This window comes from Caretta caretta, chromosome 10 (assembly GCF_965140235.1).
Source record: "Caretta caretta isolate rCarCar2 chromosome 10, rCarCar1.hap1, whole genome shotgun sequence".
NCBI lineage: Eukaryota > Metazoa > Chordata > Testudines > Cheloniidae > Caretta > Caretta caretta.
The window spans coordinates 30,844,042-30,869,655 of NC_134215.1; the positions used below are offsets into that span (position 1 = coordinate 30,844,042).

The 25,614-nt window shown below is 46.0% G+C and overlaps 1 protein-coding gene across 5 annotated transcripts in view; it reads left to right on the forward strand.

Moving 5' to 3' along the window:
• The window catches only part of WDR90 (WD repeat domain 90), a 100,356-nt gene that overhangs the window by 25,975 nt on the left and 48,767 nt on the right, over positions 1 to 25,614 (forward strand). For 2 of the 5 annotated variants that reach the window (XM_048866173.2, XM_075132816.1), the window contains exons 1-2: positions 23,796 to 23,917; positions 24,958 to 25,049. In XM_048866173.2, coding sequence (XP_048722130.2) covers positions 23,908 to 23,917; positions 24,958 to 25,049 — 102 coding nt within the window. In that variant the 5' untranslated portion in view covers positions 23,796 to 23,907. The other 3 variants (XM_048866177.2, XM_048866175.2, XM_075132817.1) reach the window with 3 other exon arrangements.

Genomic DNA, 25,614 nt, shown 5'->3' on the forward strand with positions numbered 1-25,614 from the left:
GAGATTGCCAACGAGTCCAAGTTTTGTGGGGTTTTGTGTGAGATATGGCCACTTGTTTTCTGGAAACTGGACTGAGACCACTGACTCATTTCCCATAGGTCACCAAACAACCTTCAGAAAAAATGGCTTTTGATCATGGTTAGCTAGGATTGAGTTTGAACGTATGCCCTAGAAATGAAAGATGTAAGATAACTGATGCCAAGTGCTGCTATTGAATCGACTTGTACTATTGTGTCTGGTGTAGACAGAATGATATGTTTTGATAACAGCAGTAGTTGGAAGCTTCTGCCTTTTATATGCTAGAGATTACAGACTATGCTGCAGAGTCCATGACTTTAAAGTGGTCCTGACAAACAAAATATATTTTATGTAAAGCCTATTATACTACCATGGAAGAGATGATAATGTCTGATATACTAGATTATGCTGGAAAAATAAAACAGGAGGAATATCTAATTATAAAGGAGAAAGCTTCTATTTATACACAGACACCTTAGTAGTTATCAATCACTGATGGGAAGGATACGACAGGTTAATTGAGTCTGAGTCAGTCGTACTTAGCAGGAGGAGTGGTCTCTGTAACATAAGTCAATTTCAAGCTTTGTACTAGAAGTTACCTTTAAAGTCTGAATCCCAAGGCCGGATTCCTGTTTCAGCTCCAGCTTCTCTGTTTTCTAGGCCGTGGAAGATTACCACAATCAGATCACTAGTATTGCTGGAGCCATCCTGGATGAGTACCATGAGCTGTTTGGGAAGCAGATGGTTGATGGTGGTGTAATAGATCATCACACCCTGGAGGAACAGAAATGTCAACTGAACTATGAGCTCAACAGCTCAGGAAAATACTTTGCTTTTAAGGAACAGCTGAAGGCAAATCCTCCATTTGTATCTCTTTGATTGCCTTGTCATTTCCTTCCTGACTCTTTCTCTTCAGCAGAGAGCTTCTGTACTTCAATAGGAACTTTAAATGACAGGTGCCACCTTACTGCAACTGAGGAATCCCTTTCAAATAGTCAGTACCTGTTCCAGCAGGAGCATAAATTCTGAGGTTTCTGTTCTAATGGGGCAGGCAGTTGTCCAAACTTTGGCTGCATGTCAGGAGAATCTTTTCTGTCAGTGAGGTACAGCTCCAAGCCTGGACTCACAAAGGGCATGTGTTTGCACCACATTTCTAGGCAGGTTTAGTTTAGTTTCGAGCTAAAGAAAGGAATGGATAATCAGCTTTCCACATGCAGTAATCCTCTGTGTACAATTCTGGACCTGAACCATCCTACTAAGATGAAAAAAAGAGTTCACTTCTTTGATTTAGTTAGTCCTGGCCTATGCTTGTACCGCTCTGCCAACTGACCCCAGCTGTTGGAGGAACTGCCCTTTCTTGGGGTAAGAGCAGAATTCAGTCTCCATGTGTATTTATCCAATGCTCCACCATGGACTGCTCCACCAGTGGACTTGGGTCTGTCCAAGAGGGACCATAGTCTGGTAGGCTGAAAGTGGAATTCAGCTGCATCCCCTTAATCAGTGCTATACATGGCCTTCTTTCATTAAATATGTGTTATGGGTTCACGCTAAATGAACTTGGTGTTTTTTGGCTCTCTGCTGCTGCCACAGGGGAAAGTGGTAGGTTGAAGGGTGGGGCCCTATTGTTAAGTAGTTGTTTTATGTTCTCTGCAGCATGCAGTGGTGAAGATTGTGAGAGAGAAGTACTTGAGGACAACAGCATTCAACAACTTGGAGCAGCTACAAGCTTTCCTGAGTGAGCTGTATGTGTACCTGGTGGATCAGATGCACATTGCTCTAAACCAGGTAGGAAGACACCCCAGTCACATAGTAAGAACATTGTCAAGTGTGACTTGGAATGTATTTATTTCACTATGGAGCTGAGGCCTGACATGGCTTTCTTAGAAATCAGTGGGGGCAGGATCAAGCCCTGAATATGCAGCTACTACAATTAGCCTAACATGCAGACCCTGAGACATTTTTAATCTACATTATCTAGGTACTTCTATGGTCCCTGAAGGAACAAAATATGGACACCGTGTAGAATCAAGCACGTGGGTTTATTACGCACAGCGCTGGCGGAGTGTCACCTTGCTTATTAGGCTCAGAGACACTGCCAAACAATTGATTACAATGGATTATATGGATTTTCCATGGGCAGAGGGAAATGACGGGGTAGGCAGTCCCAAACCCCTGGATAGGTCTAGCAGCAAGACAAGATAAGCACAGTAGCCAATAGTCAAAGATTACATGATGTCTCCCCCCATGGTTTCAGGTTAACACATGACACATAATTAGTACACAGGTGTTTTCCTTTAAACAATGTATAGAGTGTGTTAGTATAATATATATGTTGAATTCTGATTTGGGGTCCATAGGAATGAAGTAGCTCCTCTGATTGTCCAACAGGTACATACCTAGGGGTTAAAGCAAAGAAACATTGAAAAGTATATGGCAATAGAAATTGTCTTTCAAGTTGCTCATTTGTGCTTCTAAGGCAGGGACTGGTATCTGGGGTGGGGAAGAGGATGCCATATCTCATACTGACATGTTTGAACCTTTTCCATAAACTCAAGGTTGGTATGTGGGGAGAGCATGGTTACCTCCTTGCAGAGGAGTATACACACAGATCCAGACATAGGGCCTCTTTCATTCCTTTGGTCTGTTTGCAGCTTTTAGATAAAGCCACCAATTTACAGCTCCCACCTGGCTTTTGCTGACCAAGCTTATTTTAGCAAAAAGCATGGTTGTCTTTCGTTTGTTCTGCTCTCTTAGCTAATATTGTCCACTATTTGCTAGGCCTCTGTCCTCTTGACCAAACTCTGGACTTTGGGCCTGTAAAAAGAACTGACACAGCCTATATCAGATTTTTACATAAACAGCATATGGATTTCGGCCCTTCAGTCCCATAGCCATAGAGTATGTATGCGTATGAGGTGTCTTTGGGTTGATGTATTTTAGGGGTGGATGAGGAGATGTCAGCTAGCAGACTCCTATATATGATACAGATCTTTCATTGTGTATCAAAGACCCACACTGGTGACATTACACAAATTACTAAAGTAGGAAGCTTGCAATATTCTTGGTCCATATGGAAGTCCTTAGATGTTTCTTCGGTTTTTAAGATTGTGACCTTCTGATACCACTAGACCACAGGTGTAAATAATGGGGAAGACACCTGGCTTATATGGTGAAGATAGCTTGAAGTCCGACATGATTTTACATACCTGATAGTGAAGTACAGATGAGAGAGATGCAGGAGTGAGTCCCATTTGCCATCAAAAGTCGGAATGATTTATAATTTGTCACCCCGCCTGTAATGTATTGCATTTTGTATCACACTGGATTTGTACAGTGATGCCACAGAGTGACCTAGTTCATCCTTGCCAAACTTCTGTGTGCTGATTTGACTTAATTTTATCTCCTGTGTCCTTGTCTCTTAACAGATACTGTCACAAGAGAGTACTGTCGTTGCCTCACCCACCTTCACAAGCTGTGAGCAGCTCCGACTCTTTGCTCATGAAGCCGAAGTCAATGAGGACTATGCTCTGGCATCTGTCTACTATCACGAGGTAAGGGAGCTTCTCCCTTCCCTTCCTTCTCTCCAGGCATATTGTTTGGCACACAGTGTGTTATAGGGATGACAGTGGGGCTGAAATCAATGAAGACCTCAAGTTTCTTACTGTAAATCCACTGTAGGCTGGGCACAGTGAAGGAAGAAAGATGCTGCTCAGTAGGCGTAGCACTTAGCATTGTGAGTTGTTTGTCAGGATAATGTTTATCTCAGGCTGAACCATAACAGAGGCTGACCATGTCATTGTGGGCTTTCATCCTGATGGGGAGGGGAAAAGAAAGGATCTGATGAGCTGTCACAAAAGGCAGCTAGAGTGAGAACTGGAAGATTATGTCATCTAACAAGAGGGGAAGGAGAGCTAGAAGGAAAAGCAACAAGACTGGCTAAAGATGGAGAAGTCTTTGCTCCTTACTGCCAGGTGAAGGAGGCAAAAAGACTGAAAGTGGGTAGACTGAAAATTGATACTGGTCATGATCCCTGCTTAGGAGAAACTCTAGCTCATAGCAAATAAAGGCTGACAGTTGGCAACCAAATGTTGGGGTGAAGGTACAGAAAGGGAAATTAGCATAAAACTGGAACCCCTCATTCTAAACTTCTTCTGCATCAGCTAAAACTCCAGGAATCCTAACTGTAGCAATGATATCTTATACCTAGAGGCTGGCTCGTGACCGCCAGATTGTCCAGCACTGGCTAGATTATGGGGCATTCTGCCTCCTGATGGAGGAAAATATCAAAGCCCAGGAGTGTTTTCGTGAAGCTCTTTCTCTGAACCCAAGTCACCTGCACAGGTACTGCTGGTTCCGGCTAGGAGGGATGGCAGGGAGAGGGGTCTGTTTAATGTCACTGATTTAATCAGTTGTGGATCTTTATGGATAACCTGTTTGACACCGTCTCTAGCTTGCTGCTGTGTGGTATCTTAGCTGTCATGATGGAGCACTATGAAGAGGCAGAAATCTTCTTTGAGGATGCCACCTGCTTGGAGCCATCCAGCATCGTGTCCTGGACTCTCTTAGGTATGAGATCAACTGAATATGTACTTTTGATAAACTCTGTAGACCTTATGTTTTGCTCCTTATTTTGGTCCTGATCCCCATTGCTAGCTCTGGTGCTGTAAGAGCAGGAGTATGGAACCCAGCAGAACAGAGGGAAATAGCTGCAACAACTCCTCATTGTGCAATTTTTTTGTCTCCTCTCAGGTTTGTTCTATGAAATACAGGAAAATGATATTCGGGTGGAGATGGCCTTCCATGAGGCTAACAAACTACTGAAGGCACAACTGGCCAAAGAGAAAAATATCGCTGAAGCTGCTGAAGAAGGAGGAAAAAAGCTACACTCTCTTTCTGCCACAGTTCTAAGACCTGTCACTTCTCCCCAGGAAGACACCCTACCAGGTAAGTCAGCAGTGTAGCCAGCAGCCAATCAGAGACTAGCGAGAAGGGCACTCAGATTTAATGTGGAGGGATGGTGTCCAGTGAAACACATGAGAGGAAAATTAGTGTTGGCTCTTTTGACCCAAGCAGTCAATCAAAGTGGGGGCACTGGGGATGTTCCAGTTGGAAGAAGAAATTGATGGAGTCTGGTATATTCTTTATTGTAATCTTGTTTATTTAAAAAGAATATGCAAAGTCCTGTTTCTCTGACTGCAGAAGGAACCAAGAACAAAAGGAGCAGCTTCTTAGCTTACCACCCCCAAGTCTACCAGCACCAGATCTGAAAGTTCTAGCTTTCTCTTTTAAGGGCATATCTACACTTGCAAAGTTACAGCACCACTCAGAGAGCGCAGAAGGGAAACCGCTGTTGTGTGTTCACACTGACAGCTGCCTAAGCAATAGCGTGTTCACACTTGCAGCACTATTCAGAGTGGTGCACTCTGGGCAGGTATCCCACAGAGCACCTCTTTCTCTTCTGCCGCTAAGACTTGTGGGAAGGCGGAGGGGGTCACAGAGCATCCTGGGTCCAGTCCCAATGCCCCGTGATTCATTGCTTTGCATTCCATCAATCCCTGTGCTTCCGTCCGCATTTGGCGCCATCTTTCAACCGTTTGTGTACTGCGCGCCCTGCCTCTTTCAGGGTGCATGAATGGATCCCGAACTGCTGACCAGTATGCTGCTCGCTCTTACCAACATGTCATGGGTGGTAGTGGAGTTATTCCTTACACTCCTCTTGCCTTTGTAGTTTAACATGGATTTCGCCACATGTAGTAGCTACGACACAAGATTGCTTCTGGCATTCACAGAGGTGCCGACCACAGTGGAATGCCGCTTTTGGGCTCGGGAAACAAGCACTGAGTGGTGGGATCAAATTGTGATGCATCTGGGATAACGAGCAGTGGCTGCAGAACTTTCGCAGGAGGAAAGCCACATTCATGGGACTGTGTGATGAGCTCGCCCCAGCCCTGCGGCGCAAGGACACGAGAATGAGAGCTGCCCTGTCACTGGAGAAGTATGTGGTGATAGCACTGTGGAAGCTAGCTACTCCAGACTGCTACCGATCAGTCGCTAAGTAGTTTGGAGTGGGAAAGTCGACCATTGGAGTCGTGTTGATAGAAGTGTGCAGGACCATTAATCGCATCCTGCTCCGAAAGACTGTGACTCTGGGCAACGTGTGCGACATTGTGGATGGCTTTGCACAAATAGGCTTCCCTAATTGTGGCACGCACATTCCAATTCTGGCACCAGACCACCTAGCCACCGAGTACATTAATTGCCAGGGGTATTTCTCAATGGTTCTCCAGGCGCTTGTGAATCATTACAGACATTAACGCAGGCTGGTCCAGAAAGGTGCATGACGCACGCATCTTTCGGAACACTGGCCTGTTCAAGAAGCTGCAAGCAGGGACTTTCTTCCCGGACCAGAAGGCCACCATAGGGGAAGTCGAAAGCCCATTGTGATTCTGGGAGACCCCGCCTACCCCTTAATGCCATGGCTCATGAAGCCATACACGGGGCAATTTGACAGCAGCAAGGAGCAGTTCAACAACAGGCTGAGCAAGTGCAGAATGGAGTGTGCATTTGGCTGTTTAAAAGCCCACTGACGCTGCCTTGATGGGAAGCTGGACCTGGCCGATGACAATATTCCTATGCTTATAGCTGCATGCTGTACACTTCATAATATTTGTGAAGGAAAGGGTGAAAGTTTCACTCAGGGTTGGACCGCTGAGATCAGCGCCTGGAGGCTGAGTTTGGACAGCCAGAGACCAGGGCTATTAGAGGGGTGCACTGCGGGGCCATAAGGATCAGGGATGCCTTGAGGCAGCAATTTGAAGCTGAAAGCCACTAATATTTGTTGCTATGCACAGGAGTGCAGTGCTTGTAATGCTAGGAGGTGATTGTGATTGGTACAGACAATGCAATATGAAGGTTTAACATAATTGTCTGTTGCTTTGCAGGGCTCTGTTTGCTTTCAATTAATAGAATAAAGATTGCTTTCAAACCAACACAATTCTTTTATTAAAAAATAACAACCAGAGGACAGAGTCAAACAAAGAAACCATCAGCAGTGAGGGGGATGAGGGAAGGAAAGGTCACAGGAGGAGGTGGGATCCTGGAATGGCTAAAGATTTCTATATGTCCAGGGATCATATCCAGTCTTCTCCTTTGGAGTACAATGCAGCGGGTACTGTACTTCAGCAGGGCCAAACTGCAGAGGGATGGGTGTTGAATGCAGTGGGTAGTGGGAGTCCGGAGTGCTGGACTGTGACGGGAGAGGAGTGGAATGCCGCGGGTATAGACTGGAGCCAGGAGGTAGATAAGAGCGTGTTGGCAGTGTCTGCAGGGAGCATGGGAAAGAGTTTTGTAACAGTGGCTTTAGGAGAGGGCGGGCGCGGAGCTGCTCGGTTTGCAGTGCTAGTATCGCCTGGAGAATGAGCCGCTCCGTGGCTTCCTTCTGGCTTGCTGCGTTCTCCTTTCAGTCCCCTTCTCGCTGTCCTGCCACTCCTTCAATTCCTGTTTCTCAGCGGTGGAACGCATCATAACATCATGCAGAAAGTCCTCAGTTCTTTGTGGCCACTTTCTAATTCTGCGTAGCCATTCAGCCGCCGATAACAAAGAGGGAGGCTGGGCTCCCAAGGTAAAATGCAACATTTTACAGAAGCAGTATTGTTTGCAACACACAGACAACAGTGATTCAGTGATTTAAAACACAGCCAGTACTCACACCTGTCACTAACTGGCTGACCCCAGGCAAGCACACATGAGCCACAAGACCCCCAAAATGGTGAGTAGCCACAGGGGCAGGGTAAATCACTCTTCCCGGACCCTGCTGTACACTGGGCACGTGTCTCTTGGGGAGAGCCGGTACTGTAGGGGAGCCTGATAATCATTTCTGTCCCCACATTTTCCACAGGATGTGATCGTTATGGAAGATATTTCACTGCAGAGGGTGAGCAGGGAATCAAGGGAGGGTCTTCTCCAAGACTGTGGCTTCTGCCCTGGCACTTATGCAGCTTGCCTGTGTGCAGCAATGGTGTCCCCCATCCCCCTCTGGTGATGGCACAGTGGCGCGGGAAAGTTACTGTTAATGGGGCAAGAAACAAAGCAACTCTGCCGAAGAACCTGCGGCAGCGGATTGTCCAGTATCTCCATGAGAGTTTCCTGGAGATCTCTGAGACAGATTCCTGTGAGGTGAGGGAGTCAATCAACAGCCTGTTCTGCAGCTCAGACTAGGCATGCAGTGGAAGACAAACCTGCTTTCTGCAACCCTCTTGCCCCCAACAACTCGCTTTAGTGAGTCCCAAAATCAAACCCACTCACCAGGGGCCTCCTCTCTTGTTTGCGTTTCGCCAACATCCAACAGCTGTGACTGGCTAGCCTCCTCTGGGGTAGAAAAGAGCTCCTGGCTGCATGCATCTCTGGCCTCCAAGTCTTCCTCTGCCTCTGGGTCCCCCTCCCCGTCCATATCCTTGTCCAAGATTTCCTCCTCCTGGCTCGGTCCACTCTTGACTGACCCGCGAGCCACCAAAGTATCCGCAGTGGTCTTTGCAGTGGAGGTGGGGTCACCGCCGAGTATCGCGACCAGCTCTTTGTAGAACCGGCAGCTCGTGGGCACAGCACTGGAGCGGCGGTTTGCCTCCCATGCCTTGTGGTAGGCGTTCCGCAACTCCTTCACTTTGACCCTGCACTGCAGTGTGTCCTGGTCACGGCCCCTTTCTGTCATGCATTGTGAAATCTGTCTGTAGGTATCATATTTCCTATGGCTGGAGTGAAGCTGGGACGGGACAGCCTCCTCTCCCCAAACGCTGCAGAGGTCCAGCAGCTCGGCATTGCTCCAAGCGGGGGATCACCTGATGCATGGAGCAGGCATGGCCACCTAGAAAGACGCGCTGAGACCACTGTGCGCATCACCAAGAAAACAGGAAGGGGACTTTCAAAATTCCAAAGGAATTTATGGGGTGGGGGGTGACGGTTGGTCACCTAAGGGCAGGGCAGTAGAGTTCAAACCGATGACAAGAGAAGTGAGAAGAGGCATTGTGGGACACCTCCCGGAGGCCGATCACAGCACTGTAATCGACCAGGGTGTGTGTGCTGGCACTGCAGTGCTGTAGTCCCGGCGCAGAAAACTCAACGCCTCTTGTTGGGGTGGTTTTTTTACAGCGCTGCAACTGCGCAATTTCTGCGCACTAAGTGGCTTGGCCGTGTGTACACAACTTCGGAGTAACAATGCAGAAAGCTGCTTTACTGTGCAGAAACTTGTCAGTGTAGACAGGGCCTTACTGATACTTCATTATAGCTTTGCAAGGTATTAATGTAACGAAAAATCCATTCCCAGTGATTTGCATCCAGGGCAGTATTTTCCCAGCAGACCTGGAACTGAGCTAGTTCTGCAATTTTCTGAGTTCTCTCGGGTACAGCATCTTGCTAAGAAGTGACCAGTTTATGGAGAACTTTTCATTGCACTTAATCCATTGTGGGGTTTAGTTTCAGATGAGGTTCCAGATGGCTCCCTGAAAGTACAGCCAGATTCTGTAGAGCCTGTTGTAACTATCCACCTGCCAGAAGATGACCCTGCAGTTAAACTGACCAAGAAGCTTTCTCCCACTCTCAATAAGAACAGGGAGACGTCCCAGAAAGGTTAGAAAGTGGGGTCCGTGGCTTAGAGTACCGGGGCAGAGGGTTGGGACTTCACAGCAACCAGTGGCAAAGATGTGGTGAGATTAAGTACAGATAATATTGGAGATAGTCAGTAAAAGCTAATTTACTTGCCGTTCAGTTCATCCAGATAGGGTACAAAGCAGCAGGGTTTGCTCTCCAACCCAGGTTAGGAATCTTCAGCAAAGTGGATTATCTTGTAAACGGTCCAGCCAGAGCCCCGCAATTAAACAGCGCCTGAACCAAGCCCCGCAAGCCTGAGTGAACTGTCACGGGCCAGCCCTGGGTTTTTAATTGTACTATAGATGCACCCTTTGTGACAATAGTGTAGCTTCCTTTTGCATCATTTATCAAAACTTAAGCACTTAAAAAATCAAAGAAATGACTAGTTAAGGTCAGCTGAGGCCTATCTGGCTCACATAATAAACAAATACTTGATTTGGTTTTGGATTATCACTGTTATTCTGAACCTCTGGTCTTTACAGCACCCATGAGCCTCTCTCTCTTGCTGTTATTTCAGTAATGAAGAAACCTAGTGGAGGAGCACTTGATCCATCACATGCGGTGGCTCCTGTCCCCATTTCTGGACTTTCACAGCCCTCCCACACAATCTTCATGGAGACCATACACTTCTTGATGGAGGTCAATGCTCTACAGGTCTGTGCAGCATGAACTGGGGAAGGAAGGTGGCATTAGGATTTTGAACTCATTTCAATGGGTGACATTTACTTCCCTGTGGTATTAAAATAGTGAGATCATGGCAGCTTCCAGTAGGATGTTCTTATGGGTTTAAAGAGTGGGCTATGCAGACTCAACTCATCGAATATCAGTCAAGTCAACATTACTGTCAAGTGCTGATAAGATATGGCTGTTTAGAGAATTCAGAACTGAAATGATCCTAAGATGCATCAAAATAACCTTAGCTAGGCAAAGTAATAGGAGTGTTCAAACCCACCACTGGCTTGTTGCAGGAAGAACAAGTAATCCAATTTTTGTCCATAACACGGCCTCTTTCAAGGATAGTTTTGAGAGGAAACACCTATTATTTTGATGCATCCTACAGACCAGGTGGTCACTTCTTGGATCAGAATAGCCATCCAGGCACTTCTGTGTGCATCTGAGTAACCTTTCACATGCATCTGGAGTAGGCCCTTCCAAAACAATGGCTCCCTGTGGGTTTCATCAGCTGGAACTCCCCCTGTGACCTTGGATTTCACAATAGCCAACATATGTTGCATTTAATCGTAGCGGTACAGAATAACTAAAAGAGTTGTGAAGAGGACTCCTGGCACATATATTGTTCCATAGACTTTCACCTGTCCACATCATTCTGATGTATAAGCATATACTTTTGACCTTAGTGCTCCTCTATCACTGATGCTCTGGGCAGTCTAGTTCCTCCTTTGATTACGGTCACTCACTACTTGTAGTATTTCTTCCCAGGTGATGCCAGCGCATTCACTATCTTCTGACACTGTCTTCTGCCGTTCTTCCTTTGCCTTCCTCATTTTCGCTTTCCTCTCTCAGGCACCCAATTCAATGCTTTCTTATCATATTGCCTCATGCATTAAAACCATGCAATTTTAATATCCCAAAGGAGCAAAAAACACTTTCCAAACCAATATACAATAAAAACAGCAGCTCTAGGAAAGGGTGTGCAGTGGGAGGCCATGCAGGTACCTGGGAGACTCACTGCCCAGACCTCCTCCTCAGTCCCAGTGCCAACTTGTATGTGCCCCACATCCCCTAATCCACATTCTGTCTCTTACACATTCATCCTCCCTTCAAGTTAAAACCAGCAGCACCAGTATCAGTCTATTGGACAACCCTTGTCCATTAGACCAGAGACACTCTGAGCAACCACTGGGGGTTTGTCAGAGGAACCAGACATAACAGCACTCCAAGCTCCTCTTGTCTGGCAACTTGTCTTTCAGTTCTGTCCTCACTATCTCCTAGCCTGTATTGACAGGGACCTCCTCGAATGCCGTGACTTCCACATTGTGCTGTATGACGTTAACCTGACAGAGAAGGGATAGAAAATCTTCTGAGTGTTAACAGCAAACAAAGAAAACTAAAAGCAACTGAAACTAAAATTTCAAAGGAAAAAATGTATCTGTCCAGGGTTTGAACTGCTAATGAGACACCCTATCATTAAATCAGAGGGTGCCTTGAGGGAACATGTAAAGTCATCTTGAAACATTACCTGTGTGTTCCGAAATGTACAGTGCATGGTGAGCATTCAGATTGTCTGTCACAGAGGAAGCTGCCCGTTTTCCCTTTGCTCCATGCTGGGAGCAGAACAGTGGTTGGGATGTCCATGGCTGGGGTTAGTTTCATTACAATGCCCGTGTGTGGCTTTCTCTTTCAGTTTGTTCACAGGGCGCTAGCACATGAGCTACTCTGCCAGCAGGAAGGACCCAGCTGTGAGTATTACCTAGTGCTGGCACAAACACACTTGCTCAGGAAGGACTTCTCTAAGGCTGAAGAATGTCTGCGAGAGGCTATCCAGACTGACTACCTGGTAACTATGTTTTGTAGCGCTGTGCTGCCCTGAGCAGTCACCATGCTCTCTCAGAACACAATGAGCTTTGCAGAACAATACAGTCTGTCCCCTGCTATGTTCGTTCCAATGGGTCAGATCCTGAGGTCTTGACTCAATCTTTATTCAATCAAATTCCCATTACAGTCAGTAGGAGTTTGCCTAAGCAAGGATTACATGAAAGTTGAGTCAAGTATCAGGGTGTAGCCGTGTTAGTCTGTATCCCCCAAAACAACAAGGAGTCCGGTGGCACCTTAAAGACTAACAGATTTATTTGGGCATAAGCTTTTGTGGGTAAAAAAACCACTTCTTCGGATGCACCATAAAAGTTGATTAAGAACATCAGGATTTGGCCTGTTTCACTTCTCTCCCCCTTTATTTAGTTCATTATTTTGCATTCTAGTTGATCTTCTAAAGGCACCACAGCAGGGTGAAGACGCATATCTCTGTCTTTCTTTCCCCTCGGTGTATATGTTACTCTTGGGGGAATTCTGTGCCACTATGCAATGCAGAATTTTGCAGAAATTAACATTGTGCATGCAGAATTTCCTCTCCCCCACAGAAATGGGCTGCAGTGCTGCTGGCCGCAGAGCCCAGCTTGCATGTTGAAGGTGGGGGGGAGGGAAGGGGGGGAGCTAAAGGGTTCCTGACAGCTGCAGTTCCCAGCATGCCCTGTGGGAAGGAAAGGGCAGCACACAGCAAAGGCTATGCAAGCCTGGGATTGAGCATCAGGCTGTTTGTGCCTCTGGATCCCTGTGCTCTGGGGGCCAGGTATCTAGGCCGGATGGGGGGGACGGACCACAGCTGGGCTCTGGTGGGGAGGGGGGCAGATATCTGGGCTAGGGGGAACCCATGTCTGGGCTGGGTGGAGAGGGGGTTCAGGTGTATTGGCTGAGGCCCCCTCCCCAGCTGGGCTGTGGAAGGGAGGGGTTGTGGGTGGCTGAGCTCTGTGGGGTGGGGGGAGAGGGGGAAGGGGACAGAGAAACAGAAGTTGGGTTGTCATAGGGCTTTCTTTAACTCTCTACCCTGGGGGGAATTTTTGTGTGTGTTTGTATTGTTACAGACATACTTGCTGACAGGCATTTTGAAATAAATTACAAAAATAATTGAAACTGGCGTGATTATGCAGTGTTATTTTCACAAATAAAATTTGCAGAATTTTGCAGAATTTAAAATATTGTGTGCAGAATTTTTAATTTTTTGGTGCATGTCCCCAGGAGTAATATGTCTCTTTCTCCCTGTGTGAACACGTGCACTTCTCTATTTCATTCATTATATATATGAATGAAATAGAGAACTGCAGATATTCGGATGAAAGGGAGATGGATCTTTTGTGAATGTCAGGTTGAATGGAGCACGCAGACAGCAGCAGAACTAATATCGCTACATGTTTTTTAATATTTGTATTTGTCACGGATTAGGCCCCCATTGTGCTAGGTACAGTAGTTGTTGTGCAAGTACTCCTTGCTACAAACTCAAACTTGCTTGTATGTAAAATACGTATCTGTAAGCAAATAGCCTTCATCATCTCCCTTACTTCTGGGCTTAGATGCTAGCCAATTAATCTCTTGCCCACTTTGCCCTATCTGTCTCACTTTGTCTAACTACTGGGTTTGTTTACACAGAATCCAAATGTTTGGGCACAGAAAGGGCACCTGTGCTACCTGAGTGGAAATCTTAGTGAGGCAAAGGAATGCTATGAGCGAACCATCAGCTTTGTAACAGATGCTTCTGAGATGCATTTTGTTTACCTGCGATTGGGGTCCATCTATCTGAAAGAGAAAGAGGTGAGGAGCTGAACATGGGATCTAAGAATGGGAGATAAACCAATGCAGGGAAAGTAACTATTCTGGGTGAATAAGGTGAATTACAACTTTTATTTTCCTAGCTGCAGATCAGACAATACAATTAAGTCTTTTAATGAACTCAACTCTTTGGAGCAGAGATCTGTTTTACTTCTCATGGGGGGGAGGGATAGCTCAGTGGTTTGACCATTGGCCTGCTAAACCCAGGGCTGTCAGTTCAATCCTTGAGGGGGCCATTTAGGGATCTGGGGCAAAAATTGGGGATTGGTCCTGCTTTGAGCAGGGGGTTGGACTAGATGATCTCCTGAGGTCCCTTCCAACCCTGATATTCTATGATTCTTTGTGTGTACGTGCCTAGCGCCAATCCTGATCAGGATCTCCAGGTGCTGCTGTAATAATAACCCCAATAATTTTTCTAGTGCTAGATAAACATTTCTTATTAGCTTGTTAATCTGAGGCTCTCAGGGGCTATACAGGCAGAACTGCCTGCTATGGGAAATGTGAGTAGGTTCTTGGACACAACCAACAGCAGTTGGATGGTAGTGTCCCCTCCCATATGAGCCCTGTTGGAAATATGGTGGTTTTAGAGTGCCTGTGGAGGAAGAGCAGCCAGGGTGCAGAGTGAATGGTTACCTTAGAGAGAGCAACTTACTGATCTCTTCTCCTGGCAGTATGATAAGGCAAAGCGCACCTATATGCTGGCCTGTAAGAAGTCCTCATCCTGCCTGACCTGGCTGGGAGTAGGAATCGCTTGCTACAGGGTAAGAGAGTGAAAAGCATCCGTGCTTGTCCAGTCTTTAGATAATTGCATGGATCTTGGGAAGATGAGACTATGACTTGACTTTCCACTGTTCCCCTTTCCTTAGGTAAAAGCTTTTCACCCAAACTATCTGGGGGACCAGAGTTCTCTACAGCTGTTCTTAGGGTAAAGACCACATTGCAGTGAGTGCCATCATGGTTACAAGCATGAGACTCACTGATGCTAGAATGGAAAGTGTGTGAGAGAAAAATTACTCTAACCAGCTGTACAACAGACAATCACTGTATAGCAATTAACTCCTTCTGGGGCTAAAGTCTCTTTTCCCGGTGTGATGTCCTGCTTGGGGTACCCAGATCTGGGAGACACTGTCTTACCCCTCAGCCTCAGCAACTGAGAGCTTTGGTCTCTGACACTAGCTCATCTGCCTTCCCAGCAAACTCTCCAGGATTCTGCCAGTCCAACCTTTGCCTTGCAGGTAACAGTCAATGAACCCCAATTCCCGAGTTCCCCAGAAACATCTCTCTGAGATGTCCAGTCCTTCTCACTGGACACTCACAGAAGTTAAGTTTGCTGCCTCTAAAGAGACAGAACACACACCAGCCTGTTAGGTCACCTCAAGATTTACACTTTACTGTAATACACAGCATACTGAGATGGCTTTGAAATAAAACAAGAATAAGTTTATTAACAAGGAGAAGACATAAGTGTTAATAAATAAGAATAAAAGAAACAGGTATGATTACAATTGAAACCAAACACAGCACACTTTCAAGTGACTAAAACTTAATTTCACAAGTTACTATCTTTGTCTAAGCAAGTTAGACACCTGTAGTTAGTTTCCAGTGACTCTTGCCTTTCAGGCCAAACAAATCCAGCTTTCATAGGCTTGGAAGATGCTGAACACTAAGTCCCCTCAGTGATGGATAACCAAAATGGGATTTTGCTTGTCTTTATATCCCCTAAAGTTCATTGTCTCTGGAGCCAGGAAAGCTTCCTGAGGTGCGGATTCCATCCCCCATCATGATTGTTAAGCAGTTTCCTCCCTTCTTGTTAGCTTGATGGCTTTATTTAGTTTAAATATATATATATTTGCATTGTCCTCTGCTTGTGATCAAGCTGGTGAGACAAATAAATACACATTCCTTTGTCTAGGGAAGGCTGGGCTTACGTGCTGCCTCCCAAACATATCTTAACATATTTCCAGCACACATCTATAACTTTTTGTATACATACATACATACACACACTATGCAATGATTTTGGGGACCAGCATGTTACCAGTTTGCATAAGATACCTTACGTAACACCTATTAGATACAGGTTATGACAACAATGTTTCGGGGCACTGAGTGTGTCAGGCCTGCTGTGAATTACAGTATGACATGCCCTCTACCAGTTGGTATTGAGGGCTCCCAGAGTCACACTCAGTACGTTGTCACATAGGCATGCAATCACTGTGCTGGACTTCATTCTAAATGAGCACCTACCTGTATGCAACCTAAGTGTCAACAGGAAGGATCCTTTTTCTTTTGGCTCACCTTGCTTTCTCCCTTGGAAGGAATGTACGGAAGTCAGCAGATTGGAAGGGCTACCAAGAATATTCCTTTCTTTATTAAAGATGTGAGGATTTTCAGAATAGTTTAATAAAGACAGAGACACAGGCCTGAGATTCCTGCAGACATAAAGAGTGTAGCATCTCCCAAGGGGCTGCTTTGCAAGGTTCCCTCATCTGAAGAAAGTGAATGGGAGGGTCAGGGTGACTCTACTTTCCTCCTCAACCATCGTAAGGGTTCCCCAGTAGTTTCCAAACTCTAGACACATGGAGGTGGAAGAGTGATTGTTGCTTTCTTCGGTGAGAATAGTCCATGGGTAATTTGTAAGAGGACAGGGCTCCATTACTGGCTGGCTAAATCAGTAATGAGGGGCTTGCCCTCCAGTCAGGAGAGCTGGAGAGTCCGACATTGCAGTTGTCTCACTCCCTCTGCTCTAAATTTGTTACACTGTGTCATTATTACTGTATAATTCAAAGGAGCCCAGAGTGAGGATCACTTCTGAAGGTTTTTGTCACACTGATTTCTTTAGCTGTTGTATACCAGGTGCGTGTTAAACTCTGGGCAATATTTCACCTGCTGTTTGGTTTTTGCTCTCATCTCTCCCTCTCTCTGTAAAGCTGAAAGAAATGGCGGAGGCAGAAGATGCCCTCTCTGAGGCCAATGCGCTGAATAACAACAAGGCCGAAGTGTGGGCATATCTAGCGCTAGTCTGCATGCAAGTGAGTGTCCTATCTCAAGATCAAATGTGAGGAAACATGTTCTGCTTTATCTACATCAACATCTGTCTATATGTCTACAAGGTGCCTCATAGATTCCATTGGTAAATATAGATAGGTTTGGGGTTTGTTTTCTGGAAAAACAAAATGTGGAAGCATTTAAATGCCAAAAGAAACAATCTTCCCCTTTGTTTCTCATTACCCTTTCTCCTACTGAATACTGCAGAGCTGAGGTATTCCTGTCACCCAGCCTTGTTAAAATGTGTCTCTTGACAGTAGCTGAAACACCTGATTTTGCCCTGTCAAACAAGCTTCTCACTGACTACTGGTGTTTTTCAGGGAGGAAGGCAGTTGGAGGCAGAGCAGTCTTACAAATATGCATTGAAGGTTTGTATTTTTCTCATCCCTTCTAGTTTGGGGGAAAAAAGCAGGATGCAGAGGTCAGCTCATGGTCTGTCGTCAATTAAAAAGGAAGACATCTATTTTTCTCATCAGAGGGTTCTGAATATTCCTATGGTGAGACGTACTTGCCCTTTTTCAGGTGTGAATTATATTTGAAAACAAGATAATTAAAGGTGACTGAGGCCTCTCCTGTCAGCTGCTATCATCTTGCTGGCATGTGATATCAATTCTGATATCAGCAGTAGGAAAATATTTGGTACAATCACAAAGAGGCTATTTCTATTTCCTTTATAGTCTCTAAGTGGGATTAGTTGGTTGAATCCTCCTTCATGGCCCAGAGTATTCTAGGAAGATGTATCTTAGGTGCTTTAAGACTTGTTCATGTGTCCCTGTTTGAGCCTCTTCTTTTCCATACAGTTAGAGCTGAAGAATGAGGAATTGCTCCAGGAAATCCATGAGGTACAGCGAATGGTTGGCTTTGGTAATCCATCATTCTGAGCACTTCCTGTTCTCTGATCTACGGTCTCTTCTGTTCAGTCAGGGGATGGGTGAACATCATGGTCTTGGCTCTCATTCAGTAATGAAACATTCCAAACTTCCAAACTCCTGCTGCTATAGTGGATCATCAGGTGGTCTGGAGAAATTAAACCCCTCAATGGTGCTGGGGGAAAGGGGGTACCCCTAGATAGAAGACCATGGGAATTAATTCCCCTTTTATGATGTATTGGTTATGTTCAGTTCCTTAATACATTCATCAGCCCAGTTCACATGCTTTATGAAAAATAACTCTCATGTATAAAATAAGAAATAAAATAGCTTAGAAGCAATTAACATGGGGTGAGACTCGGAAAATTAACTCTAAAAATGGTATCATGAGGTTACAAGTGGATAGTTTGTTGTTAATTTCTCAGATCCCATTCTCTTAGTTTAGAAGTAAAAATATTTTCCTCCTAACTGCCAGTTCTATAAACTCCATCTGAGATCCGAAAGTCAAACTGAGTTCTTTCAGGGTTACTCATCTTCACCAGTATTAAAGCTTCTGCAGTTGACATGTAGTTAACAGTTTGGTTGATAATGCATGAGCCAGAATGGATTCCAGCTCTCTCTCCCATAGTTGTGTTGTGTAAGCAGTGGCAGAAAATGTATAAAATAGTAAAAACTTCTTATTGTCGGTAAGCAGATATGACTTGAAATAATTACAGTGAGCAGATTTATTGAGTAAGAAGGTACCATTTTTACAGTCACTTTTCAGAGTAGAACCATATTTTAAGGGCCATTATCAGAAAGGTATCTTAGGAAGTGATTATAGTCAAAAAGTAAGTAAGTGAGTGGTTTTATTATAATACACTGACACCTGACCATTAGATAGCCAACCACCATCGTTTTCTGTTAGGGTGGGGTTGGTAAAAGAAAACTACTCCTAAACCAGCAGTTAACCACTGATATTTCCATCATTCAGAACTGAAGCCTGGTTTCATCAGGATTATACCTTTAAAAATTATTATACATCTTTTCCTTATTTGGAGTCTTGTTCTTATTGTAGCAGTTTTGGCAGCCATATGGAAGGGAGGGTAGGAGAGATTATAATGCTGTGTTAATTTTATTCCTAATAAAATTAAGTTTCTGTACTTGAAAAAATCTTTGTATGCTTCTTGTTTGTAAAGCCTCCAGCTTTGTCCTGATGGGCTTCTGTGCTCATATGCTACCTGCCTTTACCGATATATCACCAGCAGGTCTTAAATCAGCAAGAGGCTGTGCTTTTGTTTTAGGGCCTCCCCAAGGGTGGGATTCTATTTGCACCTGAAATTAATCTTAGTCCATTTTTTATGCATCTAAAAACACCAAAAACCTTTTCCCCAAAGAGTTTATGTGGGTGTTCAAAAAACAAAAGGACACAAGCCCCGTATGTATTATCTTTCCCTCCCATCCCCTTATAAAAAAATCTACTCTCTTGCTTGGGTTTGACTTTTAAAAGGGCTGTTTTTGATTAATTTCTTTGTACTATGTTGTACACCACTTACTGGTATGTTTTACAACCTAGAGGTTGAGATGGCACTTCATAAACAAACATTATTATTATTTGTATTGTTGTAATGGTTGGGGGCCAAGTCATGGACCAGGACCCCATTGTGCTAGGCACTGTACAAAACACAGAACAAAAAAGACAGTCCCTGCCCACAAAGCTTACAATTACTGATTTTTTTTTAATTATTTGAATTCTTGCTATCCTAAGATAGGCAGGACTTTTATACTATTTAATGTCTAAAATGATGATTTTCCATCCTTAGTCAGATTGATACTTCTCAAAAGAGACGTATGTGTGTTTCTTTTTCCCACTTATTTTTGTTTGATTTTTAAAACAGTTCAGTAATTATGAGAACTGCTTATGGTACCAGCACCATAAAAACACAGACCAATGTGTATTGAAGAAGAGTCCACCTCACCTAGAAAATTACCAAAGAAAGATACAAAATCAACACAAAAAACAGAGATGCTTTGTAAGTCAGCTGGTTGGGTGGTGTAGTTCACCTATCAAGCTGAAGAGGGCTTTGCAAACTACAACAGATGCAACAGTGATTGAAACTGCTGGAGGTTTGTCCTCCTGCATTGTTATCATTAATAAACATTTATGTAGTGCCATAATTCTGCCACAAAGAATTTTCCATCTAAATTAGCAAGTATAGACCATGAAGTTAGATAGTGGAAAGGGGGTTAAAGAAAGGAGAGATGAGGGTTAATTATTATACAAAAAGAACGAGGAGTACTTGTGGCACCTTCGAGACTAACAAATTTATTTGAGATTAAGCTTTCGTGGGTTAAAGCCCACTTCATCAGATGCATGCAGTGGAAAATACAGTAGAAAGATAGATAGATATACAGAGAACATGAAAAAATGGGGGTTGCCATTCCAACTCTAATGAGACTAGTCGATTAAGGTGGGCTATTATCGGCAGGAGGAAAAAAAACTTTTTTTTGTAGTGATAATCAGGATGGCCCATTTCAAACAGTTGACAAGAAGGTGTGAGTAACAGTAGGGGGGAAATTAGCATGAGTAAATAGTTTTTAGTCTGTGTAATGACTCATCCACTCCCAGTCTTTATTCAAGCCTAATTTAATGGTGTCCAGTTTGCAAACTAATTCCAGTTCTGCAGTTTCTCATTGGAGTCTGTTTCTGAAGTTTTTCTGTTGAATAATTGTGACTTTTAGGTCTGTAATTGAGTGTCCAGGGAGGTTGAAGCGTTCTCCGACTGGTTTTTGAATGTTATAATTCTTGACATCTGATTTGTGTCCATTTATTCTTTTGCATAGAGACTGTTCGGTTTGGCCAATGTACATGGCAGAGGGGCAATGCTGGCACATGATGGCATATATCACATTGGTAGATATGTGTGTGTGTGTGTGTGTATAATCTAATCTACATCTATCTATATATATATATATCTGATCCCCAATCAGTTGTCATTCTGGGGCAGCGCCCTGCCTCCCGAAAGCGTGCTGAAAGGAACCGAGGAGCTCGAAGCCTACTGTATTTTCCACTGCATGCATCTGATGAAGTGGGCTTTAGCCCATGAAAGCTTATGCTCAAATACATTTGTTAGTCTCTACGGTGCCACAAGTACTCCTCATTCATTTTGCTGATACAGACTAACATGGCTACCACTCTGAAATTATTATACAGCAAGTGAATCTCATAACTTCTGATGCTTTTAAGTAGAGACTGAGTGAGACAGGAGAAAGAGAAGAGTAGAGAGTACAGGAGTAGAGGTCTCTGGTAAAAAGTAAGGCAAATGCTATGTGTTTTGAGGAGGGAGGATGGCAAAGATGCTTGATACACAGGAAGACGGATACTGTATGGGGCAAGGCGGGAAACAATAGCAGGCAAGAGATGAAACATGGGCAGGGCGCAGAGCTGTGCAGAACCATAAGTGAAGATGATTTTGATCTTGACACAAAAAGAGACAGGAACTCGATGAAGGTACTCTGGGGGTGACATTACCAGAGAGGTGGGAAAGCAAGTATATTTGAGCTACTGAATGGCGGATAGATTGATGGGGAGAAAATCAGGGACACTGGAAAGGAGGAGATTAGTTATCCAGGCAAGATGCAACAACGGTGTGAACCAAGATTTTGGCAGCAGGGATAGAAAGGAAAAAGCAGATTTTAGAAATGTTAGTGTGAGAGGTTTGGCAAAAAGCTGGCTCTAAGGACAGAAGGAAAGGGAGGAGTGAAAGATAGGATGTGGTATAAGCAAGTGATCTGTTAGTTCTCTGAATCCTTTTGTGCCACTAATTGTCAGTGAAACATCAGCAGTCTGTTTCCCAGAAGAGCATACAACCTTCCCCACACAGCAGTATTAGCTATTGGACTAAAGATTTACTTCCTGTTTCCAACATTAACCCTATTTTGGAGGAGGATTGTTTTAATCTGCAGTGAATAGGCAGAATTGCCTGTTTAAATAATGGAGGAGTGAATCATGTTGGGAAATTGTAACACATTGAGAACAGAACTGTATTGCTAGGTCCCTACCAAATTCATGGCCCTGAAAAACACATCAGAGACCGTGAAATCTGGTCTTCCCTGGTGAAATCTGGTCTTGTGTGTCCTTTTACCCTATACTATGCAGATTTCACAGGGGAGACCATTGTTTCTCATATTGGGGGTCCTGACCCAAAAGGAAGTTGCAGCGGGATTGCAAGGTTATTTTAGGGGGGGTTGCAGTATTGCCACCATTACTTCTGCACTGCCTTCAGAGCTGGGTGGCGGGAGAGCAGCGGCTATTGTCCAGATGCCCAGCTCTGAAGGCAGCAACCCGCCAGCAGCAGCACAGAAATAAGCTTGGCAATACCATACTATGCCACCCTTATTGCTGCCTTCAGAACTGGGTGGCTGGAGAGTGGCAGCTGCTGAAGGCCTAACTCTGCAGATAGCAGCACAAAAGTAAAGGTGGCAATACCATACCATGTCATCCTTACTTTTGCGCTGCTGCTGGTGGCAGCTCTGCCTTGAGAGCTGGGCTCCCCGCCAGCAGCCACTGCTGCCCAACTCTGAAGGCAGTGCCACCACCAGCGGAAGCGCAGAAGTAAGGGTGGCAATACCGCAATCCCCCCCCCTACAATAACCTTGCAACTCCTCCCCACAACAATACCTTTTTGGGTTAGGATCCCTACAATTACAACACCATGAAATTTCAGATTTAAATAGCTGAAATCATGAAATTTACAATTTTTAAAAGCCTGTGACCGTGAAATTGACCAAAGTGGACCTTGAATTTGGTAGGGCCCTATGTATTACTGATGATCACTTAACAGGCCAGCTGCACTACAAGAGCGATCCTGTGTACATGTGTTCTCTGATGAGAGGGATATACATGGGGCTTTTTTCTCCAAGAATCTATATTTTGCAGATTCTTGATTGAGCACTTTTGCTTTTGTCTCATTCTCTGATTAAATACACTTCAAAGTAGAAGGCAGTAGCACTTCTGTGTAAGAGCAGAGTGATCTGCGCTTCAGGACTATTAAATCTTCTGTGAGTAGCTAAAAAGTGTCTTGACGAATAGGTCTCATGTCCGCTATGTTGATGCTGGTGTGTGTCTCTGGGCAAGCCCTTAAACTCAGCTTCCCCTTGTGAGTGGTGTAGTGAAGCTTAATTCACTAAGTGCTTGGAGATCCTTGGATGGAAGGTATGTTGTTTTATTGTTATAGTGGTGTTCTGGTAGAAAATCCCTACATAATATTCCACCTGTCCCACGAGTTTTTCAGGGTTTGCAGGTGTTCCCTTGGCTCTGATGTAATGGGATGGTTCCTGAGTGTGGGACTTGGGACATACCCCAGTACCCACTGACATTTTTAAGCCCACATGCAGATAGCATTCTGTGCTACACCCCCAATTGCTTGGTGACATTCCCAGGCCCACCCTGAGGTGACCAGCCCGGGCCCACCAATGCCACCCTGTTGTTGCCACAGGCTGATGTGCTGCCAGACCATCCTAGGCACGATGCCCGCAGCCAAGTGTACAAGGATCCTTATGAAGGTGGCGAGCCTTGCAAAGGTGGGCGGGTACAGGGAGCTGGGGGACAAGGTGGGACCCGGACTGCCCAGTGAGGGGTGACACAGGGACTCTGTGCCGCCAGGCTGCCAGCTTGGGGGGAGGGGGGTTGGACCCTGCCAGGGAGGCGGTCACACCGCCAGCCAGAGCATCGGCATCCCCACCTGGAGTGCCCCAAGGCGGCCATGACACTTACCGTGGCAGAAGCGCAACAGTGGCCTTGGAGGGACCCACTCGCCTCCTAAGGGGCGCTCCGTGCGCGCTCGCCTGCAGGCTCGCGGCACATCGGTCACGTGGCTCATGGGTGCGTGCCGCGCTAGCCGAGTGAGCTCTATGGTTACCGGCGGGCCGGCTGGCGCGGGTTGGCGGGGCTGGCAGCAGCGGGGCGGTTGAGCCGCGGGCTGTAGCGGCAGGAGAGAGCGGGGGAGCAATGGCCAAAGGTACCCGGGGCTTCGCCGGGCGGGGCTGGGGCAGTGGGACCCGGTGGCGGGCCGAGGGGTAATGGACTCCCGGTGCGGGGAGGCGGGGCTGAGGGGCCAGGCCCCCGGGCGGGGAGTCCGAGGGAGCTGGGGGGTTCCTGTGGGGGGAGGCGGGGCTGAGGGGCCAGGCCCCCGGGTGGGGAGTCCGAGGGAGCTGGGGGGTTCCTGTGGGGGGAGGCGGGGCTGAGGGGCCAGGCCCCCGGGCGGGGAGTCCGAGGGAGCTGGGGGGTTCTTGTGGGGGGAGGCGGGGCTGAGGGGCCAGGCCCCCGGGCGGGGAGTCCGAGGGAGCTGGGGGGTTCCTGTGGGGGGAGGCGGGGCTGAGAGGCCAGGCCCCCGGGTGGGGTGTCGGAGGGAGCTGGGGGGTTCCTGTGGGGGGAGGCGGGGCTGAGAGGCCAGGCCTCCGGGTGGGGTGTCGGAGGGATCCCTGGGGGGAGTCTGACTGGGGCCCAGTGGGGCGGAGCTGAGGGGTAGGACCTGGAGGAGGGGGCTCTGTGGAGCCATGCGGCTGGGGGCACCTGCTGGTGGGCAGGGATCTCTCTGACACAGGCCCGTCCCCCATCGCAGCCTTGTGCTAGAGCATGAGCGCCTGACAGGCCTTGGGAGCTGGTTATAAACACAGTGAAACTGACTAGTCTGCTCTCCATGTTCCACTGGAGGAAGGGGCAAAAGTCACACCAGCAGCATCACTAGTGGAAAGACCCCTGGCTGGAGGTCTGGGATTTACCTGCCCCCAGGGTATTACACTGGTCTTCTTAAAGGACTGCTTGGCATTGTTTTGTGCTGTGAGGTACCAGCTTCTGCATTTCAGAATAATTTCTGTCCTGGCCTCATGGAACAAATAGTGCATGTGCCAATAAAACAGGCTCAGAGGCCAGTACAGTCTGGCAAGTGTGCCAATGGATTGCTTTAACTCCCTGCTGTGTGCTGATGAATCAGTATAACTGGACACATTGATGGTCATCGATATCCTAGCATCTTCACTCTCTTCTGATTCTCTGCAGTGTGGCAGCATCCATATCTGAATGTCTTCAAGCACTTCAAAGTGGAGGAGTGGAAAAGATCAACTAAGGAGGGAGATGTGACAACATTTATGGTAACACATTGTATTCCTAATGTTTCCTGATTGGACCAGCTATACTGCAGAGAGACAGGCACTCTGTGATGCTGAGAGAGAGAGGGATTTCCCAGTCCCCCTGCTTTGTGATGTCAAAAAAAGAGGAAGATTTCAGATTCCCTTGCTCTGTGTCATCAAAAGAGAAAACAATGAAATCTTTCCATCCTGCCTCCTGCTTGTTGCAACAGAGGTGCCTAAAGAGGTCCAGAGAGCACTTGCTGGTGGTCCCCAGAGAACAATTGGTCAAATGGTGCTGGCTGTCATTTCTCACTTCTACATCACATTCAAGACAACTAAAAAATACATTACATCCCTAATGTTACCTTTCCATTTAGGCAATCACTGTAGTTGCCACAGGGGATGTAATGTAATCACAAATGGGAAGACAGGTGGTCATGGGGTAATGTCTCTGTTAAGATGTGGTCCACCCAGAAAATGTTTGAGAACCTCGATGTATGGCACCAGAACTTTCTACCCCTCATTCTCCAGAGCTTTATTAGACTAATCTTGTCATACACTTGACTTGGAGCCAGTGATGGAATGT